At 42.1% G+C, this 18,698-nt stretch overlaps 1 protein-coding gene across 1 annotated transcript in view; it reads left to right on the top strand.

Moving 5' to 3' along the window:
• ezh2 (enhancer of zeste 2 polycomb repressive complex 2 subunit) overlaps positions 1–18,698 on the top strand; it is an 89,861-nt gene that overhangs the window by 44,895 nt on the left and 26,268 nt on the right. Inside the window, exons 8-13 of the mRNA XM_072508823.1 lie at positions 989–1,080; positions 3,001–3,241; positions 9,023–9,189; positions 13,381–13,475; positions 18,138–18,178; positions 18,296–18,421. Coding sequence (XP_072364924.1) covers positions 989–1,080; positions 3,001–3,241; positions 9,023–9,189; positions 13,381–13,475; positions 18,138–18,178; positions 18,296–18,421 — 762 coding nt within the window. The remainder of the gene's footprint in view (positions 1–988; positions 1,081–3,000; positions 3,242–9,022; positions 9,190–13,380; positions 13,476–18,137; positions 18,179–18,295; positions 18,422–18,698) is intronic.

Below are 18,698 nucleotides of genomic sequence, written 5' to 3'. Positions count from 1 at the left end.
TAGCAAATTGAATGATTGACACTTGCATTGCAGTGGAGATCTGTAGGTCCACTAAGCTAATGTGTAATTCAAGAAAAGCGCACAGTTTTAACGCATTCCTTTTGCTTGCAGAGACTTGGACCCTGTGTATGAATATATGTGGCTTCTAGTAACGAAAATAAGCCACATTTCGAGCTTGACCGATTATCTTAGATTTGTGGTTAGTGTAGCTATTACCGCAGGATTGTTGGTGTAGCTATTGGCGCATTCCGAATTGTTCAAGTGCTGCCCAATCACATAATCGCACCTAACCATAGACGTTTTGTCTTGGGTTTTTCAAACATGGTCTAATTGAACAGAGTCTGTACTCTGCCTATTGCGAACGACCAAAGGAACATGATATTTAATTCCATCGGCCAACCATTGGGATGTATAACCTAGGTATCTGGCATTACACAATTGGTGAAATCCAGTGTTTCTCAATGGTAGGATAGGCAAAACATTTTTATGGACTGATACCAGTATCCCGCTAGTGAAAAATACCACTTGTGTCGCCAGTGAAAGATGAAGATTTTCAGCTACATGTCTCTTTTCAGCAATATTTAAATTATTTTCTATTAACTCATCTAATTTATTTTTTTCCTGATCTGTCCTGAAAGTCTTTGTCTTATCCTCAGAACTATTGTATAGTAAAAGCTGTAAATTAAGAGCTCAGATGAATCTTGTTTTAAATCATAGCTCTCCCTTGCCACTATCATTCCACATTTGTTTGTTTTGTTTTTGGTAGGTAGCAGAAAATAATCCAGTAATTTATCATTAAGAGCTTTATGAGAAAGAGGAGCAGCTGATCTGCCTGCTAAAAATTCTAAGTGGTAGTGACAATGTAGGTGAAAGTTTGTCTGATTTTTGTTCAGTTTAGCCTTCCTATTCTGAACTGTAATTTGGTATTGATTAGCTATATTACAAACTTCTCGAAGAATTCTTAATGCTGTATTTGTTTTTTATGCAGCTTTTCATGCTACTCCTAATACGTACAAACGCAAAACCCCAGAAACCAGAGCTGAGACAGAACAATGTGGACCAGACTGCTGTTTGTTTCTGGTAGGAGACTTTTCCACCCCAATCAGTATTATATCTAAGTGAACCTGCACTCTGCAAGAGTCTAAGCTGAACCCATCCATTTGGGATATAATGCTCAAGGCTCACAACTCTGTATTCTTTTAACTCTTTATTATACCCCTGATAACATACAAATATCAGTAGCATGCTCCCATGAATTTCAGTCAATAGTCAATACTCACAAATGCTATTTCCTTTCAATTTAAATTTTCAAACAGTCCACTTCCTGACCACTCGAGGGAGTATCTTAAGATCAGTGTGAATGATCAATTCTGCCCATGGCTATCCAAGCAAGTCGCACCTTTGTCCGTAAACACTTCTAGGATCCAAAGATTATATCGCTGACAATCATAGAATCCCTACAGTATCCCTACAGTACAGAGGGAGGTCATTCGGCCCATCAAATCTGCACCCTAGTCTGAATGAGCATCCTACCTGGGCCCACTCCTCACCCTATCCCCATCTAAGTGTTGGACACTAAGGGGTAATTTTAGCATGACCAATCCACCTAACTTTCACATCTTAGGACTGGGGGAGGAATTCAGAGCGCCCCGGAAAACACACGCAGACACTGGAAGATGTGTAAACTCCACACAGACAGTCACCCATGGAATTGAACATGGGTACCTGGTGCTGTGAGGCAACAGTGTGCCACTATGTCGCCTGGATTGATGCAAACCATAAGTCATAGGAGCAGAATTAGGCCACTTGGCCCATCGAGTCTGCTCCACCATACAACCATGGCTGATATTTTCTCATCCCCATTCTCCTGCCCCCCCCCCCCCCCCCCCCCCCCCCCCCCCAGCCCTTTAATTGATTTAACATGCTAAATATTGTATGAATTCCACATCTTGGGTTCATAAATAATGTCTGAAAATATAAAAGGTGTTTCAACAAGGAACCCCCAGATTTTATCAGCATTTACAAATTGGTGCATTGTTTTCCCTCAAACGGTATTGGAAACTAGCATTTCCAAGGGATGGGGTGCTGACCCAGATAGAATGGAACTTCAGCCGTTAAAACAAATTTAAGTCTATGGCGCTGAGGACCCGAGTTCGATCCCGGCCCCGGGCAATAGTCTATGTGGAGATTGCACATTTTCCCTGTGTCTGTGGGTTTCACCCCCACAATCCAAAGATGTGGATTGGCCATGCTAAATTGCCCCTTAATTGGAAACAAAAATGATTGGGTACTCTAAATAAAAGTACTATTTACAGGAATCCATTGGCCACGATGTCACTTAAATCTGGACAAACACATACCATTGTAGTGATCTTATTATATCAGCTATCTCCTGGTTAACATATTCCATGAAGTCTCTTCACTGTGTGTGTCCCTTTGAATAATTTTATTTCAACTCCAAGCTTGCTTTTTGTAAAACTTCAGTTGAAAGTCTGTTGGTTCCTGGGATATGAAACTTGGCCTATTTCTAGCGGTTGTCCGTTTACCTTTACTCACCTCAAGTTAAATGCTTTCTTGCTGAAGGACTGGCTGTGGCATCTTGTAATATTTTAATATTGAAGGGAGTTATATTTTTTAAAGTTAATTTCAAAACTTGTATCTCCATAATGATAAAATAAATGTTATGGCTACTCTGGAGGACTGCCTCGAAAGTTCCCTGCCTGGACTATGTTTTTAACCAATGTCTTTTGTAATGGCCTCATTGAAAAAAAAACTTTATGGATGAATGTTATCAGAGCAAAACTATTTATAAAAGGAATTGATTAATCTAACCCCCTGTTAGTTAGAGTGCCATATCTTTTTCTGTTTGCGAAACATCTTGGGATGTTTTTTATCTTTAAAGGAAATGTGTTAATAAAATAATTTGTTAGTGCACAGCGCTACATCCTCAGTGACACAAACAAACCAGCCTCAATCTATATTATGCTTACATTGTTTTAGGATGGAGCAAAGGATTTCGCAGTGGCTTTGACAGCTGAGCGAATAAAAACACCACCTAAGCGTCCAGGTGGACGTCGTAGAGGACGACATCCAAATAGCACAAGTCGACCCAGTACACCAACAATAAACCAATCTGAGGCTAAAGATACAGACAGTGACCGAGAGGCTGGGACAGACACTGCAGGCGAGATAAATGACAAAGATGAAGAGGACAAAAAGGATGATACCACAAGTTCTTCTGGTAAGAAAAGGAACTATTTGTCAATTGTATAGAAAAAAAATGTGTGGGTCTAGTTAAGCATTAGGAAAGAGAAGAGGTGGATTAAATTGTTAAATATACCAGAGATTTAAAATGTTCAGATAATTAGATTTTTATTTTTGCAGCATGGTTGCAAGGCGATTGCAATCTAGTAAAACTGGAGTCAATGGGAATCAGGAGGAAAACTCAACGCTTGTTGGAATCATACCTGGCCACCTGGCACAAAGGTTGTGGTGGTTGGAGGCCAATCATTACAGCTCCAGGACATCACTGCAGGAGTTCCTCAGAGTAGTGTCCTAGGCCCCACTATTTCAGCTACTTTAACAATGACCTTCCTGCCATCGTAAGGTCAGAAGTGGGGATGTTCGCAAGCGATTCCTCAGATACTGAAGCTGCTCACTGATGACTGACTGCACAATGTTCAGTATCAAGCAATTCCTCAGATACTGAAGCAGCCTGCAGCCTATGTCCAAATGCAGCAAGACCTGGACAATATCCAGGCTTGGGTTGACAAGTGGCAAGTAACATTCTTGCCACAAGTGCCAGGCAATAAGCATCTCCACCAAGAGTGAATCTAACCATTGCCCCATGACATTCAATGGGATTAAGCTCGCTGCGGGTAAGAGTGCACCGTTGGGCCTTGCTGTTCGCGGCCTACAATTATCCTTTCCAGCACCGGCTTGACATGCAAATTGCCAATGTGGATGTATTAAGTCACCTGCAAAGAGCATGCAACCGCTACCAGTACCCCATGGTATCATACTGGTTTTGAACTTCCTCGACACTCTGCCAGTGTCTGCTGCACACATCTGAAACTACATCCAAAAATACCCCATCCTCTTAAAGGTAAAAAGAATGATACAGACTAGGTGGCACTACAAGAAATGTGCGCAAGTAAGTTCCTACTTCACCCGCCAGGACGAGTTGATCTGTGAGGATGACGTGATTCTATGGGGATCACGGGTGCAGCATGGTTTGCTGCAGTCCACCACTCGTCACCCTTGGGAATGACCAGATCGCTCGTGGACCCGTCCACCATGACTTTTATGGGCAAGATGTTTTTAGTCTTGATTCAAGAGATGGGAACCACTATCTTGGCGGCTACGTTAGATGTCTTGTGCAGAGTGTTTGCCATTCATGGACTTCCTGAATCCGTCTTATTGGACAATGGCGCCCCTCTTATTGGCGATGATCTCCAGGTTTTTGTACAAGCAAATGGCGTACGACTCACAAGGACAGCCCCATATCACCCCAGCATCTAACAGATTGGTTGAGAGGGCTGTTCAGACCTTCGAGAATGTGATGAAAAAGCAATTTTATAAAGTACCAGTGGTTGGCTAATTGTTTGTTGCTGTGGAACTCAACCCCTCACTCCACCACGGGGGAGCTTCTCATGGACTGTCAGTTGAGAACCCGGTTGATTCTTGTGTTTCCAAATTTGGCAGGGAGGGTGGAGGCGCGTCAGGCCTCCCAGAAGGGTGGGTGATCAGGAAAGAAGGGTGACGGGTTGTTCTGGGTCAGAGACCCGGTTTTGGCCTGTAGTTTCACTTCAGCTCCGCCTTGATTAGTGGGATTGGGTTGTGGCCCAGCCAGGGCTGGTGTCGTATGTGGTAAACGTCAATGGGAAGACCATCAGAAAGTATGTCAGCCACCTGAGAACCTTAGTTAGGCCACACTTGGAGTATAATGTTCAATTCTGGTCGCCACACTACCAGAAGGTTGTAGAGGCTTTAGAGAGCATGCAGAAGAGATTTACCAGGATGTTGCCTGGTATGGGAGGGTATTAGCTATGAGGAGAGGTTGAATAAACTTGGTTTGTTCTCACTGGAGCGAAGGAGGTTGAGGGGCGACCTGATAGAGGTCTACAAAATTATGAGGGGCATAGACAGATTGGATAGTCAGAGACTTTTTCCCAGGGTAGAGGGGTCAATTACTAGGGGGCATAGGTTTAAGGTGCGAGGGGCAAGGTATAGAATAGATGTATGAGGCAAGTTTTTTTTTTTTTTTTTTTTTACACCGAGGGTAGTGGGTGCCAGGAACTCGCTGCCGGAGGAGGTGGTGGAAGCAGGGCCGATAGTGACGTTTAAGGGGCATCTTGACAAATACATGAATAGGATGGGAACCGAGGGATACGGACCCCGGAAGTGCAGAATATTTTAGTTTAGACGGGCAGCACAGTCGGCGCTGGCTTGGAGAGCCGAAGGGCCTGTTCCTGTGCTGTACTTTTCTTTGTTCTTTGAGGAGTTGGAAGTCCCACCAGTATTGGGAACACCTTTGATGGACTCTTTGCATCCCACCCATCCCCGTGGTCTCTTATAACATTTGTAACTTCTGTATATTGTTGGGGTAGTTGTACGCAGGGACTTGAAGGGGGAGGGATGTGGGACCATAGTTCTTTTTGAAGAGGTAAGCTCCACTGACCATGTGAACAGCTCTGGGCCAATTGTATGGGAGCACATGAGCCCCGGTCAATAGGGAGTTTGCATGGGGTCCTCTGAGCAGGATGGCATTGTAGACTCTGGAGTTGAAGTGTTAAGACTTGTTCTATTGTGCTCTGTGCCTGTTATTTTCCAACCTTGTCTTTTATCAATACACCTCTTTGTTAACTGCTGTAAGCCTCCAGTGTATGTCTTGAGCCACCACTCCCACCGTCAATATCCTGGGAGTTAACATTGACCAGAAAATGAACAGGACCAGCCATATAAATACTTTGGCTACAAAGGAGGTCAGAGGCTTAGAATTCTGCATCGAATAAGTCCCCTCCTGAGTCTCTAAAGCCTGTCCATTATTGACAAGGCACTAGTCAGGCCTACGATGGAATATTCTCCGCTTGCCTGGATGAATGTAGCTCTAAAAACACTTGCGGTCCAAAAATCTCAGGACAAAGCACCTAGCTCGACCATCCCTTCGCTGTCGTAAACATTCACTACTTCAATCACTAACACAGTGTGCATCATCTACAAGGTGCACTGCTGCTTCGCTGCTTAATTCTCACCTGGCCTGAGTCAGGATGGCCGGGTGAGATGGGTGCATGACAATTTAAACACGCAAGTTGGTATGATGTGGAAATTTGCAGCTGAATGCCACAGTAGTCTTATTGTATGAGAGAATGAACAGTAAACAGTGAATCACAATGAACCTTTCTACCCATCTCAATACATATAATGATGAAGATGCCCCTCACTTTTGACTTCACTAAACATTGCTCGGCACAGCACACGCCTAACTGAAAGTTCTGTTAGGCATCGCTATACCTCGACTCTTGCAGATCTTCAGGTGCTTGAAATATTCTACTTCTATACTAACCCTTGAACTAGAGATGACATCCAGTATTCAACCAAAGAGGGCTACAGCTAATCAAAAGATGCTGTCCCATTAAAGGTTTCTAACACAGCTGTCTGTCAGATTAATTGCCTAAACTGAAGGCCTAACTCCTTAATATGAAGGTGGCAAGGAACTGCCAACATAGATCATACTGAATCTCAAATTTGAAAAAACAATTAAACAGCCGTTCATCTGAATGGCAAGCCAATCTTTGACCGTGTTAAGGTATCAGAAGGTTAATATAGTGTGTGTTGACTTCCAACCGATGTTTGATAAAGTACTACATAACAAACTTGTCAGGAATGCTGAAACCCATGGATTAAAAGGGGCAAAGGTAGTATAGATGCAAAATTGGTTGAGTGGCAGGAAGTACTAGAAGTGAATGATTGGTTTGCAGACTGGAGGAAGCTGTATATAGTGGGGTTCCACAGGGATCAGTATAGGACCACTGTTTTTTTTATGACTTGGGTTAGCAACCTAAACTTGGAAGTGTGGGGCACAATTTCAAAATATGCGCGTGAGAGAAAACCTGGAATTATTCTGAACTGAGGGGGATAGTAAGAGAATGTAGGCTGGTGAAAAGGGTGGACACATGGAAGTTGAAACTTGATAGAGAAGTATGAAGTGATGTATTTTGTTTGGCAGAATGAGGAAAGGCAAGGTAAACTAGAAGGACAATACTGTAGCAAGAGCAGAGGGATCTAAGGGTATATGAGCACAAATCGTTGAAGGTGTTAGGACAGGCTGAGCATGCGGCTAATAAGACATTTGGCATTCTGGTCTTTAGAAATAGAGACATGGAGTGCAAAAGCAAAGAGGCTATGCTGAACTTTTATAGAACACTGGTTTAGTCTCCACTGAAGTAATGTTCAATTCTGGCATTGTATTTCGGAAGGATACCAAGACCTTGGAAAGAGTGCAGAAAGGATTTACTCAAATATTTCTGGAGATTAGAGACTTTAGCTACATGAATAGAGTAGCAAAGCTTGCAACTGTTCTCCTTGGAGAAGAGAAAGGTGAGAGGAGATATGATAAAACCATGACCGGTCTGATAAAACTTCCACTTTGTGGAATGGTCAAAATTTAGAGGATACTGATTTCAGGTGAATGACAATGTGCAGAATGTTTTTACAGCAGTTGGTTCGGATCTCAGAATGCATTGCCTGGGACTGGTGAAGGCTGCAATCTGGATTGGAAAAGGATCTTGAATAATTATCTAAAACGTTTGCAAGGAAAAGACTGGGAGGGGGACTGCGGTAGAAGTGGGACTACTTCTCGGGCCCTCTCGGGGACCAAGCAAAATCCAGGTTAAGGCAAACCATGAGATGATAGATGGTGCATGACATGCAAGTAATTAAAATGGTGTTGCTGATATTTTTCTCACTGACCAACCACTGGCATCTCCATTTCTTCTTCTTCGTTTCCCCCCACCCTGGTCTCCCCTCAGGCTCTTGTTTTGATTAATGTCACTGTTTTATCTTAGTAGCAATCCCTTCCTCACTCAGTAACTACAGATAGGCTTGCAGGTCCATCTACACTGATTGTGGGTTTTCTCCTCACTGTAGAAATTTCCCAGGAAATGGGGAAGCTGATCACTCCAGATACATCAATCTTAAATATTTATCACCACAATGTACTCTGCATTTCCTGAATATGTTGAAACTCAGGATTTTTAACGGGGCTGCCAATCTTTGACCACAGTGTAGTAACTCTAGGGAATCATATTTGAATACTGGCTCATCCGAAAAATAGCATTGCATGTGAATTTAGAAATCATATTTATTCTGGTGCTCTGTCTCACTGGTTGCTCTTTTGGATCACACTTCACTCCCATATAAGCATTTTATTCTGATACTTTGTTTTGCTGCCTTTTGGACTTTTTAAGAAAATCTTGTGATTTATTGCAGTAATTATGCCACTTGTAACATTTCTGTTTGACTAATAATGGCATTATATTCTAATGACCAGGGTGCCTGTTTTGGCAATGTGAACTGTGGTTGTGTGCAGAGAGTAATGCTCAGACTGAGTTCAGCTTCTTGGATCGCCTTCTAACCTGACTTCAAACGTGCACTCTAAACTTTATAATTTTGTAATTAATATGTTCTGTTTCTACCATGATGATTATCAAGGCCCATGATGCTTGTGCTGACCGTAACTACTTTTGTCCACTTGTTACATAGAAAGTATGATGTGGAAATGCGCTATGTAACTCCTCAAAATAAGTAGCTTAATTAATTACAGCCTCAAATTTCATTTACTACATGTTCATCAGTAGAAGTAGATTAAAAAAATTAGGGTAGTTCTTTAACCGTTGCCTACCTTGCCTCAACATTTTAAATGGCTATTATGTAGGTTTTTTTCTCGTCTTTCGCTGGATTGTGACGGATGAAATTTTCAATGCAAAACCTTTTGCTGATTATAAACTCTTATTTTATTCAGAGGCAAACTCCAGATGTCAAACCCCTGTGAAGATGAAACTGACATCTGACCTTTCAGATGTGGAGTGGAGTGGAGCTGAAGCCTCACTGTTCCGAGTTTTACATGGCACTTACTACAATAACTTCTGTGCTATTGCCAAGTTATTGGGAACCAAAACATGTAGACAGGTAAAAATCAATAATTAATTAAAGATGGCAATAAAATGAGATAAAACTATTCTGTGCATGTAAAATATTCTCACAGGTGAATGAAGTCTGTAAAATAAAAAAAACAAATTCTATTTCTTGGTATGAATATGATCCAACCTGCGAATTGCAGAAATTTCAGGAGTGCCTGCACTACTTAACAGTTTCCACAATGCCTACAACAATTGATAATAGATTGGATTGTATTTATATTTAAACTGTATTGGCGTTTCAGAAGTGAAGGCTGTACCCATTGGAAATAATCAAATTTACCGAACTACCCTGAGTGAAGAAATTGCCAGACAAGACTTCACAATTTGTACCTTTAACATGAATCAATGACCTATACACAAGAATTTTGAACAGGAGTAGGGCAGTCCCTCAAGCGTGTGATACCCTTTGATAGAATAGAATCTCCACAGTGCAGAAGGAAGCCACTTGAGCTATCAAGTCTGCACCGAGCCTCTGAATGAACACCCTACATAGGCCCACCCCTGCAAACCCATAATCCCACCTGACCGTTGAACACTTAAGAGGCAATTTAGCATGGCCAATCCTACTAACCTGCACATCTTTGGACAGTTTTTTGATTATTTTGTTTTTGACTTTAAAAAAAATAAATTTAGAGTACCCAATTCATTTTTTCCAATTAAGGGGCAATTTAGCACCTCCACTCCACCTACCTTACACACCTTTTGTGTTGTGGGGGCATGTGCAAACTCCACACGGGCAGTGACCCAGAGCCGGGATCGAACCTGAGACCTCAGCGCCGTGGGACTGCAGTGCTAACCACTGCGCCACCGTTTTTGACTTTTTATTTACATATCCAATTTTGATTACAAAATAAACTAGAAATGTTCAAAGTTAATGACAAGAAAAACAATCTGATCTCTACGTGGTGCAGCAGGTGATAAGGAGGATAAATGGAATTTTGGCCTTTTGTAGCTGAGGGAATAGAGTATAAAAGTAGGGAAGTGTTGCAGCAACTACACAAGGCATTGGTGAGACTGCACCTGAATACTGTGTACAGTTTTGGCACCCTTATTTGAGGAGGATGTCGTTGCATTAGAGGCAGTTCGGAGGAGGTTCACTCGATTAATTCCAGAGATGAGGGGTCTGTCTTATGAAGAAAGATTGAGCAGTTCAGGCCTACACTCTTTTTTTGAGTTCAGAAAAATGAGAGGAGATCTAATTAAGGTATATAAGATCATGGTTGATCTGATTGTGGCCTCATCTTTGCTTTCTTGTCTCTTTCCCCCCCCCCCCCCGATAACATTTGAATATTTTTAAGACTGACTTAGTTAGATTCCTGATTGACAAGTGAGTCAGACTCCACCTCCACTGGTATCTACGGAAGGGTTCCACTGACTAACAAGTCTTTAGGAAAACATTCTACTCAAATCCATCTTAAATGGGGGGACTCCTTATTTTGAAACACTATTCCCTAGTTCTAATCCCTCCCGCATCCACCCTTTACAAGTCTCCTCAGGACCTTCAGTTTCAGTAAGATCACCTCTCATTCTTTTAAACTCCAAGCTCAAGCTGTCTAGCTGCTCCTCATAAGGTAACCCCTTTATGCCAGGAATCAGTCAAGTGCACCTTCTCTGTACTGCTTCTAATGGTATTATGTCCTTCCTTAATTAAGGTAACCAAAACTGTACCAAGTATACCAGATATGGCCTCAGTAAGGCCCTGTACAACTGGAACAACACTTTCCTACTTTTGTAGTCTAATCCCTTATAAATGGCAACACTCTATTTGCTTTCCTAATTACCTACCTGCTTATTTTTTGTGATTTGTGTACCAGGGCACCCAGATCCTTGAGAGTTCCATTATCTCTCCATTTAAATAATATACCGCTTTATTATTCTTCCTGACAAAGTAGAGAAATTCATATTTTCCCACATTATACTCCCATCTGCCAAATTTTGCTCACGCTCTTAATCTTTCTAAATTCTTCTGTAGACTTGTCTTCTTCACAACGTACACGCCTACCCATCTTTGTATCATCAGCAAATTTAACAACTATACACTTGGTCCCTTCACCAAAGTAATAGATTATAAATTGTTGAGACCCCAGCACTGATCCCTGTGGCACTCCATATAGCGTCCAGGTTGCTTTCCCCCTCAATGCATCGCAGTATCTCTAGCTTGGCTTCCAGCTCATTGACTCGAACCTAAGGTCCTTGGGCCATAGATGCTTGCTGCAGATGTGGGTGCCATGTGATGTCCACGAGATTCCACATAACTGCAGCTGCAACACATCACCTGTCCTGCAATCCTTACAGTGTTTTAACTAGCTAATTTAATTTTTAAAATTAATGCCTCTCCTCACTGCCACTTGCTGTTGATTTAAACTGGAGTAATACAAAATTACAGTAATACTATATAAACCATATAAAAATACCATGAAGCAGTTGACTCCCAAGCTTTCTACTTCCTGTTTACATCTCTTTACGATAACAGCTACTTATGTAATTTTTTAAGACATTTTTCTAATTTACAGACACACCCTAATTGCAACGTTCTATTTGCAGACAATTCCTAACAATAGTTACTCACCAACAAATCAACTTGTGGCATTTCTGTGATGTCACTGTTTGATTTGTTTTTGCCAAACTCAATGAGCACACACTGACACTTGAAGGCTCCCGATTTTAGGTGCTGACTCAGGTCCAGCTCCTCTCAGTTTCCTGAAGGCAAGTGAAATGGAAACCCATGGAATAGCAGGTACTAGAAACAATATCTTGTGGGTAGTAGATATTCTGCCTGTCTGGTCCCAGTTTCAGCCACCCAGTTCTTCCAAACAGAATTCAAAACCCTTTCCTTCAAGGACTTGCAGAGGCAGCAGTGTTTGCATAAACAGGGTTCCGTCCATGCAATCTTCCATACAGTGACGCAATTCTGTCCAGAACTTTCTTGACTCTCTGCTCCTCTCTTCTCTTGGTTTCTCTGTTCTTGATTGGCAGCCACATGACTTCCATATTTCCTTTTGAGACTGCTTCAAATCGTGGATCATCCAGTTTCATGGATCAGTAATTCATACAATCCAAAAAGTATAATTGTTCTCTTTACAAATTATACAAATTCTTAGAAGTCCTTTTCAAACCTGTTTAAAACAAGATTCCGCAAACATTTTAAGGTAATTACAGATTTTCATTGCTGCTTCTGGTTCACAGCTGGCACACTGTATTAGGTTGCATAAGCTGTCATTAATACGGTAACCAGAGACCAAGGACATTGAATGAACTGATGTTTCAGAAGAAAAAATGGATCCAAAACTGAACATAGTGGGCTGGATTCTCCGCAGCCCCTCGCCGAGATCGCGTTTGGCGCGGGGGCGGAGGATCGATATTTACACTAGAATCGGACCCGGCGCCGCTCCCGCGATTCTCCAGTCCCTGGAGAATCGCTCGCACGTGAATTACGCGGCGTGGCTGGGGGGCCATTGCCAGAGGCCCTTCCAGCGATATTCCGGTCCCGACCGGCCAACTTCCTGTCGGCATTGTTCTAACCACAGCTGGCTAGTTGGGACTCACGCGTGGCGGCTGCAGACTCGGTCAGCGACCACCCTGTGGGGGGGGGGGGCGGGGGTGGTGGTGGTATCAACCACCAGGGTGGGAGCCTTATGGGCGGCGATCAGGTGGGGCATATGGAGCGGCACGGGGCAGATCGGTAGGACCTTGTTGTTGGTCCAGGTCCGTCAGCTGAGTCCGCTGCCGTGCGCGAACCCGGAACCGGAAGTGTGGGGGCCTGTATCCGCAGCCAACGCTGCGTGAAGGTACCCGGGTCCCTGCCAGCCCCCTGCAGGTAGATGAATTGGTCTTTATTTTTGTTCGGAAAGTCTGGAGTGAAACACCAGCGTTTTTACGCCAGTGTGTGTGGGGGACAGAGCCCCATTTTTCGAAAATCCAGCCCAGTATCTTTATGAAAATGGAAATAAAATTACAAAGCTAACAAAGCATTCCAAAGGAGAATCTTAATTATAGGTATTCTGAATGCCATTTTTAGCTACTCCGAATTGGCTTTGATTCAGTAGTTTTTTGCCGTAAAGTTTTTCCAGGTATTCATTAGTTATGCATGCTGGGTTTCTTTCGATACAAGTATTGGCATGTTTAATTTAGTGCTGCATTTAATGAATAAAGCACTGAGGCTGGCTATTGTCTTGTTCAGGTGTATGCATTTGCAGTGAAAGAATCTAATATCATGGCCCGTGTCCCTGCAGAGGACGCTGATACACCCCCTAGAAAAAAGAAGAGAAAGCACAGGTAAGGATACTTTTAGTTAAACGTTCTTGATCCTTGGGTGAACCTGAGAGTTGCTTGTTATCATGTTACGTTAATCGAACCAGACCCAGTCTTTATCCTTACCGTACTTTTTCCGCATGCCATACGTGCAACAAAAGTACCTATGAAAGATTAAATTTTAAGATGTGTTTTTTCTAATTCCGTTTATAGCTTAGAAAACTAACTTCAAAGTCTATTAATCTGAATGTAGAAGTATAACTTAAAAGCAATTTATTCACTAACTATTTTGACGCAATACATCCAATGGCCCAATTGGATGTGATTGCTGGAATCCGCACACTTTGGAACCCACAAAGATTTTTTTCTCAAATGAAAACATTATTAATAATGCGTTAACTAATTAAAATGCTAAATCAGCCCATCACTGTCAATTGTTGACTCGCCAGTCAGTGCGTTCACTGCTTGTTCAGAATTTCTTGATTATAGGCAAGTGTAAGGATTTCGATGTACTGGTCCTCAAGGTGGTCAAAAACAACAATCTCAAACTGTTTTCTCAATAAACTTTAGCTTTTATATTGAAGAAAGAAAATTCAAGATGATGCGTTTAAATTCAACTTTCTCCCAGTTCATAGTCTCTGGCCTCCAGCTTATTGCTGCTTTGATTTAGAAAAACACTGTCCGACTACTCACATTCTTATTCAGTTCAATGTCACTGTCTTTCCTTCTCCAACCCAATTGGTTCATGTTAGTGCTCATCTCCCTTTCCTGCACCCTCCCCAATCCTTAATTTATGTTACCCCACTCTCATCTCCACCCAGTTCACATTGGCACATTCCTCATCTTACAGCTGGCCAGCATGGTTCTGTGGCTGTCACTCCCAGTGTTGCTCTTGAACCCCAGTTTCATACAGTTTTTGTTGCTGCCACAGTTTTGAATGTTTGTGTCCCCTTGCAGGACCTGGTCCTTGCAAGAGTTCCCAACTGTGCAGCAACTTTCAAAATCAATAGCAACAGGAGGTGGGAGTTGCAGAGTAGATTGGTGGAGATAGCCCGAGAGTGCTGCTGTTTTTTATTTGCAGATCAGTACATAATGCTTATAAAATGCTGACTGTCCCTGTCAAGCATGTCCCTGTCAAGCACAGACGGTTGACATGTATGCAGGCGTCTGGCTAAACAGGATGCTATCTCAACAACAGGCCATCACCTGAAGAAAATTTGAGCTAATGTGTGATTATCCACAGATAAATCCCACAAGTTTCAAAACAAGTGCTGCAATTTTGCAGCAAAAGGCAATGCAAATAAATTGTCATTCCACTGTTTCCTTTTTATAGCTGGGATCATTTGCAAGATTCAAGTACAGGAGATGACCGTAATCCTTAAAATCCTACACTGGCTGAGGAAGACTTGGTTCTCAGACCCATTAAACGTTGAGTGTTGGCCAACCTTAAACGGGACCTGTTGTCACAGACGGTGAGTCAGATGTGACACAGTGCTCCTTGCTTTTAATTTCATGGCTTAACCCATCAGAGAGACGGGCCTAACTGCAGGAGTTTCTCTTTGAATGTAGATACATTATTGGCATCATAATAAGCTACATCAAAATAATTGGTTTGTCTTTTAGTGCCAGGATAAATGATGTGCTTGGTATTAAAGCTGCTTTCACTTCCTTCAGCATTTTGGAACCATAGTCATTTATTTCACTGTTATGCGGCTATTGTTACATCTATTACTTGCAGGAATATGAGTTAATTGTTTTATGGGTGCATGAGTTATTTGGAAATTGTAAAGGCAAAAAAGCAACTAATTTATATATTCTGTACGTTCTTTTGTGCTGAGTAGGTAGCTCTAGCCTCTTGACTGGGTTTACACTCTATTTCAGATTTCAGCACAAATCTAGGCTGCCACTCCACTGTTGGAGTGCTGCATTGTTGGAGGTGCTTTCTTTCAACATTAAACTGAAGCCCTGTCTGCCTTCTCATGTGGACGTGAAATATCCTATGACAGTATTTCAAAGAAGAGCAGTGTTTTGGCCAATATTTGTGTTTCAGACAAATCTCAAACAAATTATTTATCATATTGTAATTGGGACCTTTCTCTTTGCAAATGGCTGTGTTTCCTTGGTTACAACATTGGCCACACTAAAATAGCTTAACTGGCTGGTAAACCGTTTGGCTGAGAAACATGCACTATAAATGCAGGTTTTTGTTATCTTGACCAAATTGCTCTAGTATATTCCAATTTAACTAATTAATATTTAATATAATATTTCAACTCTTGGTTCTCATTACCTTTATCGGTATCTGTTCCTATGGTTTGATATTTGTAAAAGATAGTCCTAAGACAACATGTTTGTTTTTTGTTGTATTTGTTTTTTTAAATTTTTAAACTGCTGAATTTTCTTTTCGATGGTCATAGCATGCTTCAAGAATAAGAATTATGTCTTTATATTTTGTGTAACACTATGATGGTAGCCAATGTAGAAACTTACTTAATTTAGTAGCAAATATTGGGAAATTTGATGCTTACCAATATCTAGACCAGGGCTTTTCAAACACAGGTTCGTGACGCGTGGGTGGGTGTCAGGACGGCCGCGGAGCGATCGGTCGCGGCGTTTGCAATCTTGGGAGGAACACCCATTTGCTGCCACAGGCTTTTAAAAATGCCGGCCGCAACTGACTTTCGAGATTGCCGGCCATGCGTGCCCCTCAGCCGGATCTGGTAGTGTGCAGACCCGGGGCCCAGTGGGGTAGACCGCCATCCCCCGAACGTAGGTGCGCTGTGCCAGGGTCAGTTTTTTTTTTTTTTTTGTATACAAAATTCATGCACCTCTGTACACTGATATCACGTGTTCTGTGCGTGAAATCACCGAGCAGAGATTCCTCCATTTTGTAGCTGCTGGCACTGAAGAATTGAAAATGGATCGTTTTGTAAAAAGGAAGAGCGGGGCCAGAGACGTAAACTGATCAGGACTTTGCAACAAATCTGCTGAAGAGAGCTGTGCAGGAGAGTCCACAGCAGGATAAAACAGTGATGGTGTGAACTGTTCAGGAGAGTCCACAGCAGGACAAAGCAGTGTTGTGAGCTCCAGGCCTCTGGTGAGCAACTCATTAAGAAGAAGCTGAAATGAGGAACCAAGCAGTATAAAAATGATTTTTTTTAAAGGTATGGCTTTATTAATTGTGCCAATGCAAATCAGACTGCAAAGCCCATGTGTGTTATATGTACTGGCAACTGAAAGTTTAAAACCCTCAAAACTTGCTAGTTTATGTCAGGTATGTTTGACACAATTAATTTGTTGCGGATTTGCTATGCTGCCTGACATTACCAACTAACATGGCTGGTGCAGAGATTTATGAAGCATTGAATAGTTAAGTGGTTGGAAAGTGCAGGCTCAACTGGGTTAATTGAAAAGGAATCACAAGCAATGGAGCAGCCAACATGACCAGGAAAAACAGCAGAGTTATAATAAAGATTCAGCTGGTCAGGACTTGTTTGGAATCATTGTTTTATTTAGCGTTCGGTATTGGCATCGAAAGGAATTCCATCCGATCTTGAAGTGGTGTTGAAAGGAATTGTGAAGTTGTGAATTTCATTAAACACAGCGCACTCAATACCAGTCTTTTTGAGACTGTGTTCCGATATGAAGTATGAAGGCCGAGCACACACATTTATTGTTCCACACAGAAATATGTTGGCTGTCAAGCGGTCAGATGCTTGTCAGAGTTTACGAACTGAGGTATCAAATTCAAGCTTTGCTCTTTGAAATATCATTCCCTCTGGCTGATTCGTTTGCTGATGCTAACTATGCCTTACCTTGCAGACACTTTTCAATTTTAAATGAACTGAACCTCAAATTTCAAGGAAAGGGTGATTGCTTTCAGCGTTGTAAAGAAAACTATGCTTTACAGAAGTGGTTAAAAGTTGGGCAAGTGCGAGTACAAAACCAAAACTGCTATATGTTCCCCATACTGCTACGATACATGGAAGAAAACAGTATTAGTAAGGGGAACTCGGTTACATCTGTGCACACTGATCAGTTTTTGTCACAACTTTCCAGAGGAGCAGTTTCAGATTTTGAGAGAAACGGTGGGTGAAAAATCACTTTTGAGGTCCCACAGTCAATTGTTAACTTGCAGCTGACTCCAAATGAAGAAACAACTTCTGCACCACACCTGTGACAGCACATTAAAAACACGCCACAAGCCAAATGAGGTTGTCAGCATTCTGGAGTAGTGTCTCTGAGGAGTATCTAGTGCTGAGTAAAGTAAGCATTTTGTTGCTTTTGCCCTTCACAACGACCTACATGTGCGAGGCTGGATTTTCTGTCATCACCAAGATGAAGACGGCACAAAGGAACCGACTGAACTCTGCACCCGATATGGGCATTGCCCTCTCCTCCTGTAAACCTGATTAGAGTGCGTTCGTAAGGACCAAGCAGGCTCACCTGTCGCATTAAAGGCAAGAGCAAATGGTGGCTTGTGAAGGTCAGCCGGCGTGGATCGCAAAGGTCGGCTGGCATGGGTCCTGAAGGATGGCCGTTGGTAAAAATTGGTCCCGGACAAAAAAAAGTTTGAAAAGTACTGATTTATGTAGGTGTGTGTGTGTGTGTGTGTGTGTGACTTAGATAATAAATATTTTATATGCGCACATCCAGGCATCTGAAGATTATTTCTATTTGTTTCAGGTTGTGGGCTGCGCATTGTAGAAAAATCCAATTAAAGAAAGGTTAGTAACCTTAAGATAATGTCTTTATACTGAAAAACTTTCTCTTTTTAAAAAAAAAAACATCTGCATTTTTCCTTTTGACAGTTTGCTGACTGCCTTTTTGGCTGTTTTGCCTAGATGGTTCATCCAATCATGTTTACAACTACCAGCCTTGTGACCACCCACGTCAGCCCTGTGACAGTGCCTGTCCTTGTGTCATGGCTCAAAACTTCTGTGAAAAGTTCTGTCAATGCAGTTCTGAATGTAAGTATAATATATAGAAATAGCATCATTTTGGAAAGCGGTTTTGTGATTTTTCCAAATCCCTCTATCCAGTGTCAGTTCCTTCTGCATGGCTAGTAATGACCATGATGTCTAGGTAAAATGATGTTATGACTTATTATCAACATAATGTTTCAATTTTTTTTTATTCCGAGCACGAAATATTAATGGGCAACACGATAGTACAGTGGTTGGCACAGTTGCTTCACCGCTCCAGGGTCCCAGGTTCGATTCCCAGCTTGGGTCACTGTCCGGAGAC

Source organism: Scyliorhinus torazame, chromosome 6, assembly GCF_047496885.1.
Source record: "Scyliorhinus torazame isolate Kashiwa2021f chromosome 6, sScyTor2.1, whole genome shotgun sequence".
NCBI lineage: Eukaryota > Metazoa > Chordata > Chondrichthyes > Carcharhiniformes > Scyliorhinidae > Scyliorhinus > Scyliorhinus torazame.
The sequence above is the reverse complement of the archived record's forward strand: the minus strand, read 5'-3'. Positions and strand labels throughout refer to the sequence as shown.